We start from the raw sequence: 18929 nt of genomic DNA on the forward strand, positions 1-18929 counted from the left end.
ATATTTTTGCATGACCTCTTGCATTTTTGTGTGCATTATCTGTGCAGTACTGCATTGATTGGCTGTTTTTCTTTGTTCTGTGTGTTCTTTTCTTTCGACTCAATTCACATGCACAATAGGACAAATGCTTTTTTTGGTAACATCATCTGGTGGAAAATCAGATATGAAACTGTAGTGAATAGCAACTCTTGATATTAAGGCGCCCTGCACCAGCAATGAGATGTGATGTTTGTGTGTGTCCAGGGTCAGTGCACATCGTCCTGTATGAGCGGAACTGTGCCCTGCCATCACAGTGTGACCTGAGCGGAGAGAAACACGCGGCAGGAATAAACTTCAACTACACCAATGAGTGCTGTGACACGGATCTCTGCAACACCGCTGCCACCATCAGCTCCCCCTGCTGGACAGGAGCAGTGCTGAGCCTCTGCAGTCTGGCCCTCCTGCTCCAGCTGGGATGAGGGAGCTCTAACTCTTACACGAGGTGCTAACTACATTGTCAGAAAAATATTCAGAGAAACATAAAGCAATGCAAAAAGCTTACATTTGAAATTACTTTAACTAGTCCAAATATGCACTTTTTTTGCACACACCACTCTTGAACGGAAGTGCCTGCAACCACACACACACACACACACACACACACACACACACACACACACACACAGCCTCATCAGAATGAGTCATGTAGTTACTCAATGCTCAAAATATTGAAACTCATCTTCTAAATATAAAGTTAAACTGAGTTTAAACCCACACAGCTGCTAAATCTAACAGCTAATTTGCTGCTGTAAACTTTAACGACAGTAAAATAATGAGTTAACTTCTTTTTGTATTTTTTAATTCTAAAAACATGCATAAATCATTATTTGTTTCTCAAGTTTTTAAATAAGTCTGCTTTACCCTTGAATTAAATGTATCTTAAGTATGTTGTGTTCTATTGAAAGTTTCTGTTATATTAAATCTGAAATATCTAAGCATGAAGGATCAAGAAAAAAATACTCATTTTTGTATTTCAACTTTATTACAAACTGTATTGATGAATAACAATTTTAGAAATGCAGAAAGAAAACAACTGTTGTAACATCCCTCTAACCAATAAAATCCTCACTAATCAATCTTTGCACTAATGTCGTGTTGTCCATTTTAGTGCAGAGTAAGATTTGGAAATGACCATCAAGCATTAAGAGGAAGTGAAAAGAGACGTGCACTACGAAAAAGCATGATACTATATATAAAAAGAACATTTTAGTAAGGTCATCCTAGGCTAAATCAACTTAAAGAGGGCAAACTAGAGCTTAAAGCAGCAGTTGTTTCTGTTACTGGTTTCTTCTTTTTCAAAAGACAACAAACTTGCATGTATTTCGAAACTCGCCCCACACAATAAATAAGAGTGTTTTTAATGTGGACGCTGACAGTGATATTTAGACGCGCACATGCAAATTTGCACATGCATCATATCATATAACCACGAGAGGAGACTGCAACTGATTTAAAAGATTTTCAGTGAATAATCCATGACTTTAGAAGATTTGAAACATCACACATGATCCCTACGGAGTACTTTCATGATAACTCCATGATTTTGTAACATATCAAACTATGGAATGTAGAGAGCAGCTCAAAAACCAGTTTATGAAATTGCACACGACCAAAGCAGCCGTGAGTGAAAAGCTGTCATTAAAGACTTTGGTTACAGACTCAGTGAGAGGGAGGGACAGTAATGGGAGAAACGAGGCAACAGCATCCTGTTTGTAACTGCTAGCAAAGCACTCGTCCATGTAACCAAGGAACAACTTCATAACAACATAAAAAATACTGAAAAACAACCACGACCGCTGCCTGTTACACATTTGACTGCAGGCTGCAGATATGTATAACAACAGAAATGATCTTGACCTCTGCTCTTCAGCTGCTTTTAAAAAACATAAACTATAAGACCATGTTTAGTTGAAATTTGAGACCTCTACCAGTGCAAATAACCTCAGGTGCTGGAGAGATACAGGAACCAATTGAAACACAATTGGACAATCTGGGAAGAGAATTGGTAATAACGAGTGTGTGAGTGAGTGTGTGTGTGTGTGTGTGTGTGTGTGTGTGTGTGTGTGTGTGTGGGTTTCCTTCTTCTATTTGAGTGCCTTTACAACAGAGGAGTAGGCCACGTGTATCTCCTCATCGCTGGGACAGGTGGAGGAGAACTCCTCTCGGGCATACGCCGCATCCAGGTATCGCCAGAGAGACGTCAGAGAGCGAGGGATGGAGAAACCTCTGAACTTCTGACACACAACCTGAAATGAGGAAAAGAGAGGCTAAGCATCGGATTGGTCAAATCTTTTGCCTAAGCATCAGTCTGCTGGCTGGCCGGCTCACTTTGACAATGTGGAGCTTGGGCAGCAGGTTGCAGTCGGCCAGAGTGAGCTCCTGACCGTCCAGGAAGGGGCGGGTGGAGGAAGTGACATCATCCGCACTGTTCTCATCGATCTCATCCGGTAGAGGAGAGCTCAGGTAGTCGTCCAGCTTCTTCAGGGCCTTCAGCAAACCCTTCTCCAGATCTGCACAAGGAAACGGTTCATACAGCTTTACCCACAAAATGGTTTGACAGACGCAGTTTCCTTTTCCTGTGTTGACGTATTTCCTGTTCAAGTAGGGGCTTGTCCTATTTTTAAAAGTTGGTCTGAAGGGCCGAATGAAAATGCAATTCACTCTGACGTGAGATGGCAGTTTGGGAAAGCAGAAATACAGCAGTACACAAGGACAGTGGTTGCTATTTAGGATGCTTTTTTTCTATGTCACAGAGAAGAATCAAACACAAGCATGTTTTTAAAAAACAGCCATTCAATTTCGTATGATGTTTATCAAACTACACCAAATACAAGAGTACAGAAAGCCGGGTTCAAATTCTTTTTGGTCTGTGAGTGCCTAGTCAACTCTTATCAGCGCGATGGAAAAGAGATTAGATTACATCCCTGTTTAAAATCCTGTCGCAGTGACAGCATGCAAATGATCTGAACAAATATGTGACCAATGGAACATGCCACCTGCCACCTCTTAGCTGAATTAAACAAACATACATTTGAAATAAGCAGCGTTGCCGTGAAGCGCAGTAGACTGAATATTTGCATTATATGTTGGATTATGTTTTTAAAGTGGACATCGGATGCCCATTTTCTACAAGTTGGTATGATTCTGTAGGGTCTTCATTAAATGTCTATCAGATACTTTGGTTACAATAGCTTGTCAAAAACAGCTCTGTTCACAGCGACCCATTCTGGTGCATGTCTTTTTAAATGATAATGAGCTACTGCTCACCCCGCCCCTCTCTTCTGTGGGTTGTGTCAACGCGAGACACATGAATATAGCTGTACATGGCTTGGAGGTGGTCTTATTCAAATAGCTAGCTATCTATATAGAAACCGGCTGCAGATTGAAATGGCTCGCCGGATGAAAAGCACTGAGCTTTGGTATTATTCCGACCTTGGCAAGTCTTGAAGACTCAATTCCTGTTGCATACATGTGCTCGCAATTGGCCAAGACCACAAGTGTGGGAACTGGGATCGGCACAGTGGCGCTTGTCCTGGTCTGGCCACTTAATCTTTTTAACAAATGAAAACAATTATCAGCATTCTTGCACTCACTGTCGTTCATCTGTGGGTTTGAATTCTTAATGTAGGCGGAGAACTTTGAGAACACATCAAGACCTGCGGTGTTAGATTCAGGATTGCGAGCGGCCAGCCGTGGGTATCTGTGACAGGTAGATGGATGAAGAGGAGGAGGACAAATGGACATTGTAAACATAGCAGCTGCACAATGTAGGAATGGAACACAAATACAAACACAGTGATATGGAGCCACAGAACGAAGGGAAATAAAGCATGCGTTCATGAAGAGAGTTACTTAGGAGGGCTGAGGGTTTCCTCCAGGAACTCTTCTATTTTGTTGGTGTCCGTCTTCACCTCTGTACCGTACAGCAGGAAAGGGGGCTGAGCACCAGGAGCTAGATCTTTAAGAATGTCTGGCTTCCTAAAAGGAATAGCATTCCACTTGTTTTACAGATGCTGTTTTTGCAAAATGCTGTATGCATGAAAACAGATGAATGAAAATGGACCACCACTTTTGATTTTTTGGAACACAGTGCCTACAATGTAGCATACTACTGTTTGAATTCAGTTTGGCTCAATTTTAGGTTTCACTTCTTGAATTTATACATTTATGCAACTGCTCTACATTTGTGTGTGCACAGAAACACCAACCTCTTCATGTCAACGGTGGTCACGTTGAAAGTCACGCCTTTCAGCCACAAGACCATGAAGAGCCGCTGAGAGAACGGGCAGTTCCCAATGCTCTGACCATCACTTCCTGCCTACACACACACACACATAGAGAATCACTACAGATTTCTGAAAGACTGTGTAGCCCCAAATTATGCTTTGACACAATTACACAAAAAAGCGCAACAGCAAGGAATCATATTGTACCCAAACTGTGAATGTCAGTTTACAGTCCTGTAGCACTCCGAAAAAGTTGAGACTTTTAGGACAGCTTTAGGAATCCGATGAGTTCAAGTAACAAGGGGATATGAAAGACCTTACATGGGAAACATCTTAAAGAAGGATGGGCAGTGGCAAATAATCTAGCACGTTAAGAATAACGTTCCTCAAAGACAGATTGGTAGGATTTGGGGCATTTCACCCTTCTACATGCTTGTGACACTCTCTTAAGATCTATCACGTGTCCATAATGGGTATCATGACATGCTCAAGAATACTCCTGTGAACCTTTGTCAGAAACCATCCACACAAGCGAGTTTATATATGAAGCAGAAGTCATGCAGAAGTGCTGACGACTTCTCTGAGCCTGTTCTAAAGATTTAAATATAGAAGTTTGAAGTTCACATACACCTTGCAAAATGATTAAATAAGAATGGTCTTTCACAGATGATGATGCATAGTCCGTAATGATAAATAAGCTGAATTTATAAGTTCACATATTCTTGTTTCCTGATAGTGTTGGTCATTATCTGGATGATCCATGAGTGTTTTTATATTTTGTGAGAGTTGCTCGTGAGTCTCTTGTTTGTCCCGAGCAGTTCAAAGGCCCACATATTTGAAGCCTTTCCAGCAGTGATTGTATGATTTTGAGATCCATCTTTACACACTGAGGGACTTTACATTTTAGGGACTCAAACACAACTATCACAAACTGTGCAAAACATTAATGCTTAAATAGGCAACATAATGCATTAAGAGCAATTGGTGTAAACTTGATGTTTAAAGAGCTAATTTAGTTTTTTATTATTATTTAGGGGGCTTTCACACTAGCATCTGGGGTTTCCCCCATCTTTATTATACAGAACTGTGAACAAAAACATTAAGGAGACTGAGAATAGGAATTCAGCACTAAAATACAAGTCAGCTTCCGACGCTCACTGACCTAACAGTTCAAATTGCAGATCTCTGCTGATATACAATGGCTAAACCACTAGTCACGACCTGGATGGGCGAGAGGTTTAGGAGGGGTGAGTGTAATGGAGGAGCTATTTAGGTAAACCACACTCTACTGCACTAGACAAGCTGCACTAGTGACTGTGGTCTTTAAAATATTGTACTTTACAGTTTTCTCAATTGCTTTGTCTCAATTCTGGAGTCTCTCGAAACAATAAGTTCAGATGTCTGAACAATTAGTTTCTTGTTTACATCAGATTTGAATTTTTTATTGGTTTAGGCAAAGTGCATGTATTTTGGAACGTATGCAAAAGAGCAAGTACAGTTGTCAACAATTTGCACAATAACTACAGCATAAGGCTTGTTGATCAAAACTGAAATGACCAAACTCTTCACAACTAAACATTATTTCATTGCCATCACATGCAAAACGATCCATTCAATGATCACAATCTGACATCAGTATATTTCATAAATGTGTCTGACATGGAATGGTTGTAATGTCTGCTAAGCTGGGAAATGGGATGCAATTTTTCAATTTTTGGAAACTTTCCAGAAATGTTCGGCCCCTTTGCAACCGTACTTGCCATTGTAATGAAATAGGGATCACAATTTTGCCAATCATTCAAGTTAGGAAACATACATAGAGTTTGTTCAGCACAATCACTACTGTTTTTGAAGGAGGAATGTCACAACCCGAAACAGCAGCATCTACAGCAATACATTTACATTTACAGTATCTTTTATTAGAATTGTGCTACATGTAAACTGAACAGCTGCTTGTTGTGGAAGAGCAACAGGAAGACATGTAAGAATGTATAGTGGTGGTGTTATGGTTAGACCATAGAATGTGTAAAAATGAACAAGCAATGGTGAACACATTTACACAAGAATCAATGTACTGTATAAATAAAAACTGTTCTTTTTTGTGTGCTACAGTATTGGCTTTTACCAATACATTTTTACCTACTGTTGAACAGACAAAATGAACATTCTTGTATAGTATAGAAAGCAGTCTGTCAACAAAAAGTAGAAACATTTGCATAAACAAATAGACAAATATAATTGCATATATTACCAATTAAATTTGCATATGAAATGAAATGAAATTTGCATATAACAGATATTTCCATGGTGACAAAACATCTCAACATTTGACCAGTGTGGCTCATACGATGACAAAAACACTTTTTGTTTTGGTGTCACTGGCCAAGGCACTGACACAATAACTAGGTTTTGAAGCATGAATTAAATGTTTTGGGTGAGCTGACAGTACTGTTCAGACAGTTTGACAAATGTGCCAAAGTGATTGAGAAAAACTGTAAAGCAGTATAGAGGAGATCAAACATTGTAAACTGTTAAACAACCTCCACACTTTATTCATAAATGCTACATAAAAAAACTTGCATAATGTAATGAAATGTTCATGATGTTCATAATTGTTTCAGAATTTATTCAAATCTATATATAAGCTCCAAATAAAAAAAGTTTTTCACATAATGTAATAGATTATTTTGTGAAACACTGTAAAGTCAAAGAGATTATTAAAATTTGCACAGATTTTGTGGTTCTGACCTACTTCATTTTATTTTGCTATGGCCCCTAAATAAGTTTTATGCTCTGGATTAAAAATAAATAAATAAAATAATTCCTGCTTTCTAATTGTCATTTTATTGTTTCTACACTGCAAAAAATGCTTTTCTAGCTTAGATTTTTTTGTCTGGTTTCCAGCAAAAATATCTAAAAATTCTTAAATCAAGAAGGATTTTCTAGACGAGTAAAAATTATTTTCTTGTTTTCAGAAAAAACAAGTCAAAATTAAGTGAGTTTTTGCTCACAACAAGCCAAAAAATCTGCCAATGGGGTAAGAAAATAAATCTTATTTCAAACAGAAAACAAGATTATTTTTCTTACCCCACTGGCAGATTATTTTGCTTGTTTCAAGCAAAAATGTACTTAATATTGACTTTTTTTTCTGAAAACAAGACAATCATTTTTACTCATCTAGAAAATCCTTCTTGATTTAAGAGTTTTTAGATATTTTGGCTGGAAACAAGACAAAAAATCTAAGCTAGAAAAGCATTTTTTTGCAGTGTAATCATTGTTGAGATATAATCATTTACATAAAAAACTACATATTCTGCATATTCATTTTTTAGCAATGTGCAGTTTCATTTTTTTTTCAAGCTATTAGTCAAATCTTCCTGCAGTAAACCTAATGCAAGTTCTTGACAAACTGTTTCGTTTCAGCATCTTCCCGTGGTGGAAACAGCTTAGGCCCACACGAGACGACACGATGATACACGTACCGTAGATGCATCCTTCAGTTTGTGGATTTATTATTGTTTCGGCCGTTAGAAGCTGCTATTTGTTTTGTGAATTTTATTTCAGTTATTTAAATGATTGATGTCAAAGGAGGACTTTTTTCTTTCGCTTTAAGCTGACAACTCTGTGACACTGTCACACAGGACACATGTTTTAACCTGCTCGATATATTATGATTTTATGTATATTTGAGTTTTAATAGGTTTTCATGTTGTCTTAGCCATTTTATTCCTCTTAACCATTTCAATGTGTGTATGTCTTTAAATGAGTCTGGGTCTGCCTGTCATGTGATCAGTCACATGACAGGAATCAGGAACAAAACAGTATAAAGGAGGCAGCATGTCAAACAATCAGGGTCATTGACCAAACACTGGATTGTGGAGTTTCTTTTAAGGACTTACCATTCCAGCATCACTTCTATTGGACTACACTTCTTTGGATTGTATATACACCGGTGGACACTTTTTACTTGGAGCTTTCAACCAACTAGGATTCTTAAGGACTGTTTTAGGGTATGATTTGAATGGACAATCTGCTTTTAACAGCCTAAGTTATTCTGGTTTTACTGTGTTGTTTTAGTTCCTTGTGAATATTGTAAATACATTTATTTATTCACTTTACTTTTGTCGTTGTCTTATCTTTTTAAAACACTTATTTTACCTCACACAGCCTAATCTGACCCCTTTTAAATCTAAGTAACATCTACCAATAAGGCCGATCGTTACATATGGTGGCCCGTACGGGGAACGTTAAAAGATTTTAAACGCTGTGTTGAGAAGAGTGTTTTAAGATGATGACAAACCACATTAATGCTGCTTCTTTTAATACATCTGCTGTTTTTAATGATGAACGGGTTTTACATCAATGTGAGTGTGTACAGCTTCGCGCTGAGGTAGTTGCTCTTAAAAACATTGTTTTAAAACTGGAGAAGGATTTTAAAGACTCTGTTGAAAGTAATATTAACCGTGAAGTGTGTTTTAGAGACGCTGTGGATTTTAAATTTGCCAAAATGGAGGAATCTGTTAAGGATGCCGTGGCGACACTAGAGAGAGAGGTCTTCGACTGTTTTAAGAGGAGAGACAAGAAATGGGCGAAACAACTGGAACAGCAAAAGGGTCCAGAAGCCGCCATCTCTCCTCCTACTGCAACGACCAGCCCAGTGCCTCCCACGTCAACCCCTGGCTTTCCTCCGGCTAACCATCCCAGCACCTCAGCTACTTCAAAGACCATCAACAGAGCCACTGATGGAGAGTCCTGTGCCACCACTCCAACCGGGCCAGACTTCGACACCATCTTCTCCATCCTCCCCTTCTCCAGAGAGCAACTCAGCAGCACGCAGGGTGATGACGACACTCTCCAGGGACTTTCCATCTCTCCATCCACTCCACCGACCAACGGGATTGAAGTTCTCGACCACCAGGGCTTGCTGTATCGGCGGATCCAGAAGGGGGACGGCATCTACAAGATTCAGCTAGTCATCCCCCAGGCCCTGGTCCAGCTAACGGTACAGCACTTTCACCAGAGGACAGCAGAGAAACACCATGGACGTCTAAAGACCCTTCTGCTGATCCTGGGAGTTGCCTGGTGGCCTTCGGTCCGCAGCGACGTCTGGACATTCATCGAGAGCTGCAAGTCGTGTGGTGTGGAGGCCAAGGACTGTGCCGTCATCAACCCTACCAAGAACCCACCTCATCCACCTCAACCCCGTTCATCAGCACCTTCGTCATCCATTAAAGAGACCCGCAAGCCGGACAGGAGGAAACGCCAGGGGGGCTGGCGGACCAGCGTGGCTGGGTGCAACAGTATCCTGGGAGGAGCGGCGCCACCTACCCTAGGACGCCCAGGCTGGTATCAGATTCCACCTCTCTCTAGTGTTTGCTTAGATTCCTCCGGCAGACTAGTGCCTGTGTGGGAGGGCCTAGTTTTATCCAACTTTTTACAAAGACATTTTAAGCCACACATTTTAGAGGATACCCACTACATGGACAATGGCTGACAGGACATATACGGGACTAGCCTCTTCCCCGGGAGCCGTAGGCTAAGGGGGGGGACTATGTGACACTGTCACACAGGACACATGTTTTAACCTGCTCGATATATTATGATTTTATGTATATTTGAGTTTTAATAGGTTTTCATGTTGTCTTAGCCATTTTATTCCTCTTAACCATTTTAATGTGTGTATGTCTTTAAATGAGTCTGGGTCTGCCTGTCATGTGATCAGTCACATGACAGGAATCAGGAACAAAACAGTATAAAGGAGGCAGCATGTCAAACAATCAGGGTCATTGACCAAACACTGGATTGTGGAGTTTCTTTTAAGGACTTACCATTCCAGCATCACTTCTATTGGACTACACTTCTTTGGATTGTATATACACCGGTGGACACTTTTTACTTGGAGCTTTCAACCAACTAGGATTCTTAAGGACTGTTTTAGGGTATGATTTGAATGGACAATCTGCTTTTAACAGCCTAAGTTATTCTGGTTTTACTGTGTTGTTTTAGTTCCTTGTGAATATTGTAAATACATTTATTTATTCACTTTACTTTTGTCGTTGTCTTATCTTTTTAAAACACTTATTTTACCTCACACAGCCTAATCTGACCCCTTTTAAATCTAAGTAACATCTACCAATAAGGCCGATCGTTACAACTCTTCTTACCACATATGGACTCTTTATACATGCAGTTCTATTCTGAGTGAAAACTGTTATCATATGATGAGACAATTCTGTCCTCATAGGAACGGTCTCTCCCAGAATGACAGTGTCCCCATCCATGGGGTATGAGGGCTCATTCAATGCTTTTTTTAGGTATAAAAATGATGTGAAGCATATATTATAATCTTTGCAGTGACCAGATCTCAACCCAGTTGAACACCTATATGGGAAGTTTGAGACTAAGGTGTTAGAGAGCCACCATCAAAACACTAAATGTAGGAACGTCTTTTGAAAGAGTGGTGCAGCACGTGGCCCAACATCTTACTTTCCTGTTTAGTACTGTAAAGCTGCTTTGAAACAGTCTGTTTTGTATAGAGTGCTATATAAATAGAGGTGACTTGACTGATTTGACTGTAATATTATTACTACTAATAACATTATCAAATACTAATAGTAATAATAAATGCATGCATAATTAAATCTGATGTTTTTTTTTTACAAAATGATAACATTTTTGGTGATTTCATAAGATGTCACAATTTAAAAACCGTTATTACATTATATAAGCTCACGATTTTATCATGTGTTGAGCCGACTGCTATATTACAAACATTTTATAACATTAATAATGTAAGGTTTGTTACATTATGTGAAGTTATACAATTGGTTAAAAGTGTATCAGTCCTGAGTCAAGTCATGAATAATGGCCTTTGATTGTCCAGCAGCCTGCGGGTAAACTCACCTTCACGAAGAGCTCAACCTCAGTCTTGTCTTCACTCATGCTGGAGTCCAACAGCTTTATGACACCGATCGTACAGCTCAATAAATGAATGTCTTTTATTCCTGTCGCCTTTTCTCCGAGCTCACTTCCGCTGTGCCTTGATCAATTTGAAATTACATGCAACTTTTCCCTGTCGAGCAATGAATCTGGCAATGGGAGGGAAATATGGAGAAAGTCCAAACAAACGCCGCCAAAAGTGTCTGATTTCCGTGTCACTAATAAACGGTCTAAACGCTAACTGTTCGCGCTTAGTATCGAAATCAATAACGCCTACAGTAAGATCAGCCTTGCTTCCTCTCTCTCTCTCTCTCTCTCTCTCTCTCTCTCTCTCTCTCTCTCTCTCTCTCTCTCTCTCTCTCTCATTTCCTGACTTTGACGAGCTTTGCACTTCCTCTAACTTGTAACCATATTATAACTGTTGGAGGTGATGCCACAATATACGTGCATTAGTTCTTTTGATCCGAGGCGCTATTTTTAACCTGCGATGTCAAACATTTGCAAACTAATTAGACAACGGATCAGCATGCATGATGACAGTCGTAACGTGTGTATTGCACATATAAGCACAGCATATTTTAGACACTAGTAAGTAGTTTAATTCATTTTTTATAATAATCTTTCAGTAAATTTTACTTGTCCAAAAGCAATGATTATTTTAACTTAATTTTAATGACTAGCTATTTAGAGCAAATTTAATCCCGAAATGGGTACAATAATACAATTTTTGCTTAGGTGATGTTTATAGGTTATATATAATATGATTATTTCTTTAAGCGTTTCATTCTTAAAGGGGAAGTATCACTTTTACAGCCAACGTAATTCTGACACCTAGTGGTGGAAAACTAAAACATGAACATTTTAAATTAGTTACATGTCTAATGACTAAGTACTAGTCTAAATAAACAAACATAACTGAAAATAAAAATTTGTAAACGACTTTCCAAAAAAAAAAAAAAAAAAAAAACAATAATTTGCAACATTCAAAACCTAGTAAAAGTTTCTAGTACATTTTGAATTTTAGTATAGTTTTCTTTTAACTGAATTCCAATTCCTCCAGTAATTCTAAAAATGAATAAAGGGCTAGCTTCTAGTTTTTAAATGTATATAACTATTGCTACAAAAGACAAATGATAAGAAACAATTATTGTGTTTTTGACTCTAATAAGGACAAAGTCCGGGAGTTTATTTTTCTCAGGGGAACTCTCAGTATAGGTCCTAAAATATCATATTTGCCCTTATAGTCTTTTCATAATCATAGGGTAGTTGTGGCCTGATGGTATAGGACTCCCTTGGCTACACGCTGCATCACATTTCTGTTTCCAGTACATGGCCTATGCAGCTGTCACATGAAGAAAGGCAAGGAAATGAGACTCACAAAGATAATCAACAAATCACTCTCAGAGACAATTCATACTCCTGAGTCATATAAAATGACTCTGTAAACGTACGCAAATCAAGCAGTATCCCGATCTCCTGGACCTACCTTTATTTGTGACAGCATAACTGTCAGCACAGTTTGACACTGCTGTGAAATTAAACCACCTCGATAGCCAGCCAAACTTTTAAGCAATAGCCCTCCATTAAGCTTAACAACAAGCAAGCTAGTCTGGCAATGATGTAAAATAATTGTGCAAGGCCGAAAATGCCACCAAAATGAATAAAAATGCTCCAAAGACATGATTTTCCTGTAGAATAAAATAATATAATTCCATTATGAATGATTCATCTCTATGCCCTAATCTTTTAGAAAGCTATACCATCCAGAATGAGAGCTTTAAAGGGATGAAGGTTGTTATAGAGGACCAAAAACTGTTCCTTGAAATGTAAGTCTGCATTGTGTTGTTATCACATAATTAAACATGTGCAAAGAATCATGTGAACAAAGTGTCTGTCCATTTTACCCTTTAAGGTAAACACTGCAGGTGAATAGGGTTAAAAAAATTAACGAATAGTTATCACCTTACTTACCCAGTTAATTGGTAACATTGATAATTGCAAACATTTTTTGTATTGCAAGTTTTCTAAAACATTAGGTTTAAATATGCAAGAGAGGCATTAATTAATGAAATACACGCTAATTTGCATACATTTCTAGTACAAAAATCTAAACTCTGGATGAAGTCAGTTTCAAAACTCTTGTTTAATTTTATAGAGTCAAATGTTTTTACAGAGGGGATTTTTGGGTATCTCATTTTGTTACTCCATAATTCAGAAAAAAACTTAGAACAGGCAGAAAACAATGTATTTTTTAACCATTTTTGGAGAAATAAAATGTTGTATAAAATAAAGCAAATTATATATGAACAAATCCCTCTGTAAAAACTTTCAGAATATAGACAGGAATAAAAATTTAAAGTTTGGTGTGTAAGAGTGTTACTGAAGTAAGTATTTATGGCTCAGTGTAGGAGAACAGACACTTAACAGTGTCTTTTTCCACTGTTTTCTTTCGACTAGTCTGAAATACAAATCATAAAATACTTTATGAAACACCAAAAAGCCCAAAATCTCATACTTGACAGGTGCATGAAAAAACAGTGTTTTTGCCTGCAGTGTCTCCCCTTAAAATCCCTCATTCTGAAGGGTCCTTTAAAGCGGCCAGTTATGAGCACTTCGCTCATAAGTGCCAATAGCTGGAGCCAGAGAGAAGGCAGAGCCTGCTGGAGCAGAAGGGATGAAGGGTTGAGACGTAGCCAGATGTCTGGAATGCCTGACTAAGGCAGAGTCAGAAGAACAAGCGAGCCCGGCGTAGACAGTGGGAAGATGTTCAATGGTGGAGACGAGGGTGAGCATGCAGCTAAGCTGGGGCTGAGGTGGAGCCTGCGGCTCTGAGGCTGGAGCTGGAGCTACACTCAAAAAAATAATTCGGTCTAAAAATAAACTTTATGTAATTCAATTAAATGCTAATTTTCCATGTATTTGGATTACATAGTTTTAATATAAACATATCAATAAACTTAATGTGATTCATATGCATCAGTGATACGTGAATGAAACAGGTAAGGTTTATGTAATTATTCCCAGTGTTAAACAAGCACTGCTCAGTGTTCATGTGTTTCCACACTACAGAGTGTTCAAGTAGCATTGACACAGTGTTGGAGTTTAGGAAATCATTATGTGATGATTGATCATTAATGATGAACACCTGATGAATCATCAATGGAAAGAGAAACACAAGAACTACAGCTGACTTCAGCCACAGCCTTCAAATCAACTGAAAATCAACTCAAATAAAACAATACATTAAACCTCTCAAGATCTGATTCAACAACTCCACAAACAGATTGACCAGCTTCACTCATTACTAACCAGACTGTCTTCTGTCAGACTTCTAGAGAAGCTCTTATTGAGAATTAACAGACGTGTAGATGTTTTGTTTCATGTGAAATCACCATCAATGAGAGCAGGGTTTCCTTTGGTTGGGCTCTTGACCCGTCACATGCTGGGTTTAATGTTGTGCTGATAGCTTTTGTTAAACTTAAATCAAACATGTTGAGCTTGGCCAACAAAGTGTAAAAAAAAAAAAAAAGTAGGGTGATCTGTTAGTGTGTTAATTTCTTTTGAAGTTTATTTGTTGCATAGATGGATGTTGTGTTACTTTAATATTAGGCCTACTTACAGCTTTACAGTTATGTGTTGTATAAATCATATTAGCTGAATCATTTTATCATACTTTGTGTGCTAAAAGTTTTCATCTGTTTCTTTCTAAAGACCACAGACATGATGAATCAGCATATGAATCTCAACAATGGTGATAATCAACAAAATGTTCAGATACATCTCTGAACATCTTAAAACAAGCTATTAAAAAGTCTCAACAAAAAAGGAAGCATAAAAACAATTATTAATAATTAATAATTAATAATCTGACAATTCCACTGCATTGTTTATTCATGTTGCAATGCATGCTGGGATACATGGGAGGGTCTTTTACCAAACTTGTACCCAGCATGCATTGCAACATGACACATATTGTTGACCGTCACCATTGTTGAGATTCATATACAGATTCTTGATGTTTTTGGATTGGAAGGTGATACAGATGAAAACTTTTTGAGCACAAAATGAAATACAAAGTATCTAATCTTCGTGTCTCATGAAAATCAGTTACTTGTTAAGTTATAGAGACTGCTATAACAATACAACACCCATCAAATCATAACTTTGAAAGAATCTGGAGGTTTGACTAACTTTTTTTCTTCTTTGACTTTGGTGGCAAAGCTTTATATGTTTTATATTCACACAATAAAAGCTACCACCACTGACACCAGCATGTGACGGGTCAAGATCCCAACCAAAGGAACCCCTGGTCTCATTGATGGTGATTTCACATGAAACAAAACATCTACACGTTTGTTAGTTCTCAATAAGAGCTTCTCTAGAAGTCTGACAGAAGACAATCTGGTTAGTAATGAGTGAAGCTGGTCAATCTGTTTGTGGAGTTGTTGAATCAGATCTTGAGAGGTTTAATGTATTGTTTTATTTGAGTTGATTTCCTCTAAGGCTGTGGTTGAAGTCAGCTGTAGTTCTTGTGTTTCTCTTTCCATTGATGATTCATCAGGTGTTCATCATTAATGATCAATCATCACATAATGATCTCCTTAACTCCAACACTGTGTCAATGCTACTTGAACACTCTGTAGTGTGGAAACACATGAACACTGAGCAGTGCTTGTTTAACACTGGGAATAATTACATAAACCTTACCTGTTTCATTCACGTATCACTGATGCATATAAATCACATTAAGTTTATTAATATGTTTATATTAAAACTATGTAATCCAAATACATGGAAAATTAGCATTTAATTGAATTACATAAAGTTTATTTTTAGACCGAATTATTTTTTTGAGTGTAGAGGATCATCACACCAAAGCAGAGCTGGAGAGCAGAGGGCCCAAGATGGATCCAAATAGCTCAGAGGGACTACTAACGAAGAAGCTGAGGGGATCCAGTGGAGGCAGAGCTGAAGAACTGGATGGAACGGGGCGGGCAATCCATCAAGCTCCACAAGTTTCCACAGGGAAGCTCACAGATGCCGGCTCTTGCATATGGTCAGACATGACGACTGGATTGGCTCAGGGGTGACCTTCTCCTTTCACTGAAGGTCCTTGAGCTCAGGCAGTGACTGTTGTGGCTGTGGCTCGGTGGCGGAAGTGAGGAGGAGAGTGGAAAGGCTTGGGAGGAGTTCCAAAGCAGGTGTTTCCTCTGGGATGAAGAACATGTTGTTAGAAGTGATTCTGTTCTGTCCTTTGGCAGTTTATTGTGGATTATTCACTGTTTGAATGGTTTTCCTGTCTAAGGACTTAAACTCTGTTTTGCCTTGCTATGCCTCAGTCCTGCTGCCGCTTTCCCTGGACTACGTCTAGTCTCGCGGTAGTTTTAAAGGAAAGGAGGTGAAGTGAGGCCAAGTATGGTGACCCATACTAGGAATTTGTGCTCTGCATTTAACCCATCCAAGTGCACAAACACAGTAGTGAACACACACACCGTGAACACACACCCAGAGCAGTGGGCAGCCATTGCGGGGAGCAGTTGGGGGTACGGTGCCTTGCTCAAGGGACTCACCTCAGTCGTGGTATTGAGGGTGGAGAGAGTGCTGGTTATTCACCTTCCCCATCGACAATCCCTGCTGGACCTGAGACTCGAACCTGCAACCTTTGGGTTACAAGTCCAACTCTCTAACCATTAGGCCACGGCTGCCCCAAAGTTTGTGTTTTAGTTTGTGTTTGCATATGTAATTGGTCTTTGTCCTCATTGCACTTTGTTGTGTGTCAATAAAGCCTGTTGTTACACGCCCCTTTTAAGTCTAGGGGTAGGAAGAGGAGTGTGACCATAATTATGGGGACAGAATGAGAGATCTACCGTCTCCGGGTCCCAGGGCAGACACAAAACGCTCAGTGACACAAGATTTGAAAACAAGATATTTTATTAAATAAGCTGTGGGATTGAAATGAATTAATCAGCCAATTTGGCTACTACATTTTTTAAGTTAACGGCCATTCATAACTTCTACTAACCCAAAAAAACAAACAAAAAAAATCTCAATATTTTCTGGGATTTTATCAATAACAGTATGGACAAAGATAATTAGACAATATTATGCAGAATGTTATATTGTGTGTGGACAACTGACTCTTTAACAACTGACATTTAATCAGTCAATTATAATAATGATACATTTACGCTGTTACAAAATAAATAAAATCAGTATCAACAAAATTCATATTTGCAGGTGCCATTTAGATGTATTTCCACACTGTTTAATGAAGCCCAGAGGGACATGGAATGCTTTAACCTGCAGTTACAAATGCAGAAATAATGTTTCGATATTTTAAACATAAAACGTTGAATACTGATATTTGAAATTATTTAAAAAAATGAAAAGATACTTTAAATGTGAAATTAAAACCGCCAGTAGGTGGCAGTGAGTCACTGTTAATAAGTGAGTCATTGCGATTGAACCCAATCATTTAAACGGTTGATTCATTCAGGAAAGAAACTCTGTCATGTTGCTCTGAAACACAAAACATGCTGTGATTGTGTTTGGAATGATTTTTGTTGGCGACTTAGAGCTAAAACAACTAATATGGTGTCTAAAACGTTCGTAAGTCTCTTATTGTTTATTAAAATGTATAAAATTGATATCACATTTAGAATCATGCAGATTTTTTTTTTTTACGAAAAAACTGCACTCTTTGTGTGATATTATAACTATATTAAATGATATAAATATATACATTTTCCTGCCCCATATCTTGAATTATGCGATCGTTCTTAATGCATATTAATAGATTGATGCAGTGAAAGAATGCGCTCTAAATGCACACAATTTACTTTGTAAATTGTCTCTTAAAGAGGAGAGCCTCAGTTTCTCTCGCTGGACTGGCTTCATGGAATTCTCTGGCTTCTTTTGTAAAGGACAGGAATCAGGTGGCCCTCATGAGGCTGTCAAGCAGACAGTAGGAGGAGCAGGAGCAACACAGAAGAGCACAGAGCACACAAACAGAAAAACAGGCCCCACATTGTACACCAATCACTTAAAATAAGTTCCTAAGTCCCTAGGGGTGTGACAATGTGCTTCAAGAAATCTACCTCCATCGATTTATTTGCTGAGAAAACGACACACTACAGAGTGAGCTGATATCTACATCATATTCAACAGCCCTTGTTCTGGCACCAAAATAAAATACACATCTTCACCAATGTCTAGCACTTTTCCTTGATGTTGCTCATGATATGCCACACAATTCAGTGAAAGAGAATTACAAACGAAAGGTGAGTTTTAATTATGAGGGGGATGTAAACAGCACAGAGAAACAGGCAGGCAGTAGGAAACGAAACCCCTTATAACCAGTGTCCAGCGTGTTTATTTAAACAGTTCATTATGTGGAGACACCCGCTATATAAACACATATAAAAGACAATTTTCCCTTTCCTGAGTCCTCGCCTGCTACCCTCATTGGACAGATATAGTTAGTCAAGGCAAAATCCTGTATTTCCCACATTAAAGGAACAAAATAATAAAATAAAATTTAATCTTTATATAGTACAAAATAATTAAAAGCTTTAGAAAGTTTAAAAGGTCAAAGGGATCAAAATAATTCTCAGATTAAAACTGTTCTGGTGCTTACAGTTAATTCCTTGTATTTATTTTTTTGACTTTGATCATTTGTGGTTTATAGTATGAACAGTGAGATATATATGCTTAACATATGATTGA

At 38.4% G+C, this 18929-nt stretch overlaps 2 protein-coding genes across 2 annotated transcripts in view; one reads left to right on the forward strand and one right to left on the reverse strand.

Annotated features, from left to right (window-relative positions):
* ddah2 (DDAH family member 2, ADMA-independent) overlaps positions 1–458 on the forward strand; it is a 7897-nt gene extending 7439 nt beyond the window's left edge. The window contains exon 6 of the mRNA XM_073843751.1: positions 244–458. Within this exon, the coding sequence (XP_073699852.1) occupies positions 244–458 (215 nt within the window). The remainder of the gene's footprint in view (positions 1–243) is intronic.
* A 541-nt stretch (positions 459–999) lies between these two features.
* On the reverse strand, positions 1000–11519 carry clic1 (chloride intracellular channel 1). The gene is made up of 6 exons (XM_073843894.1): positions 11169–11519; positions 4248–4357; positions 3892–4017; positions 3633–3739; positions 2368–2549; positions 1000–2285 (listed from the first exon to the last, which is right to left on the reverse strand). Exons 1-6 carry the CDS (start codon positions 11205–11207, stop codon positions 2124–2126), a joined length of 726 nt encoding a protein of 241 aa, XP_073699995.1. The 5' UTR covers positions 11208–11519; the 3' UTR covers positions 1000–2123.
* Between the last annotated feature and the right edge of the window lie 7410 nt (positions 11520–18929).

This window comes from Garra rufa, chromosome 7, assembly GCF_049309525.1.
Source record: "Garra rufa chromosome 7, GarRuf1.0, whole genome shotgun sequence".
Lineage (NCBI taxonomy): Eukaryota > Metazoa > Chordata > Actinopteri > Cypriniformes > Cyprinidae > Garra > Garra rufa.

Bases quoted from the DNA above. Each gene is read 5' to 3' on its own strand.
- clic1 (XM_073843894.1), bottom strand. From the start codon at position 11,207: ATGAGTGAAGACAAGACTGAGGTTGAGCTCTTCGTGAAG. The intron at 4,358-11,168 runs GTGAGTTTACCC...GTGTGTGTGTAG, and splicing joins AGGTTGAGCTCTTCGTGAAG to GCAGGAAGTGATGGTCAGAG. The intron at 2,286-2,367 runs GTGAGCCGGCCA...TCCTCATTTCAG, and splicing joins CCAAGCTCCACATTGTCAAA to GTTGTGTGTCAGAAGTTCAG.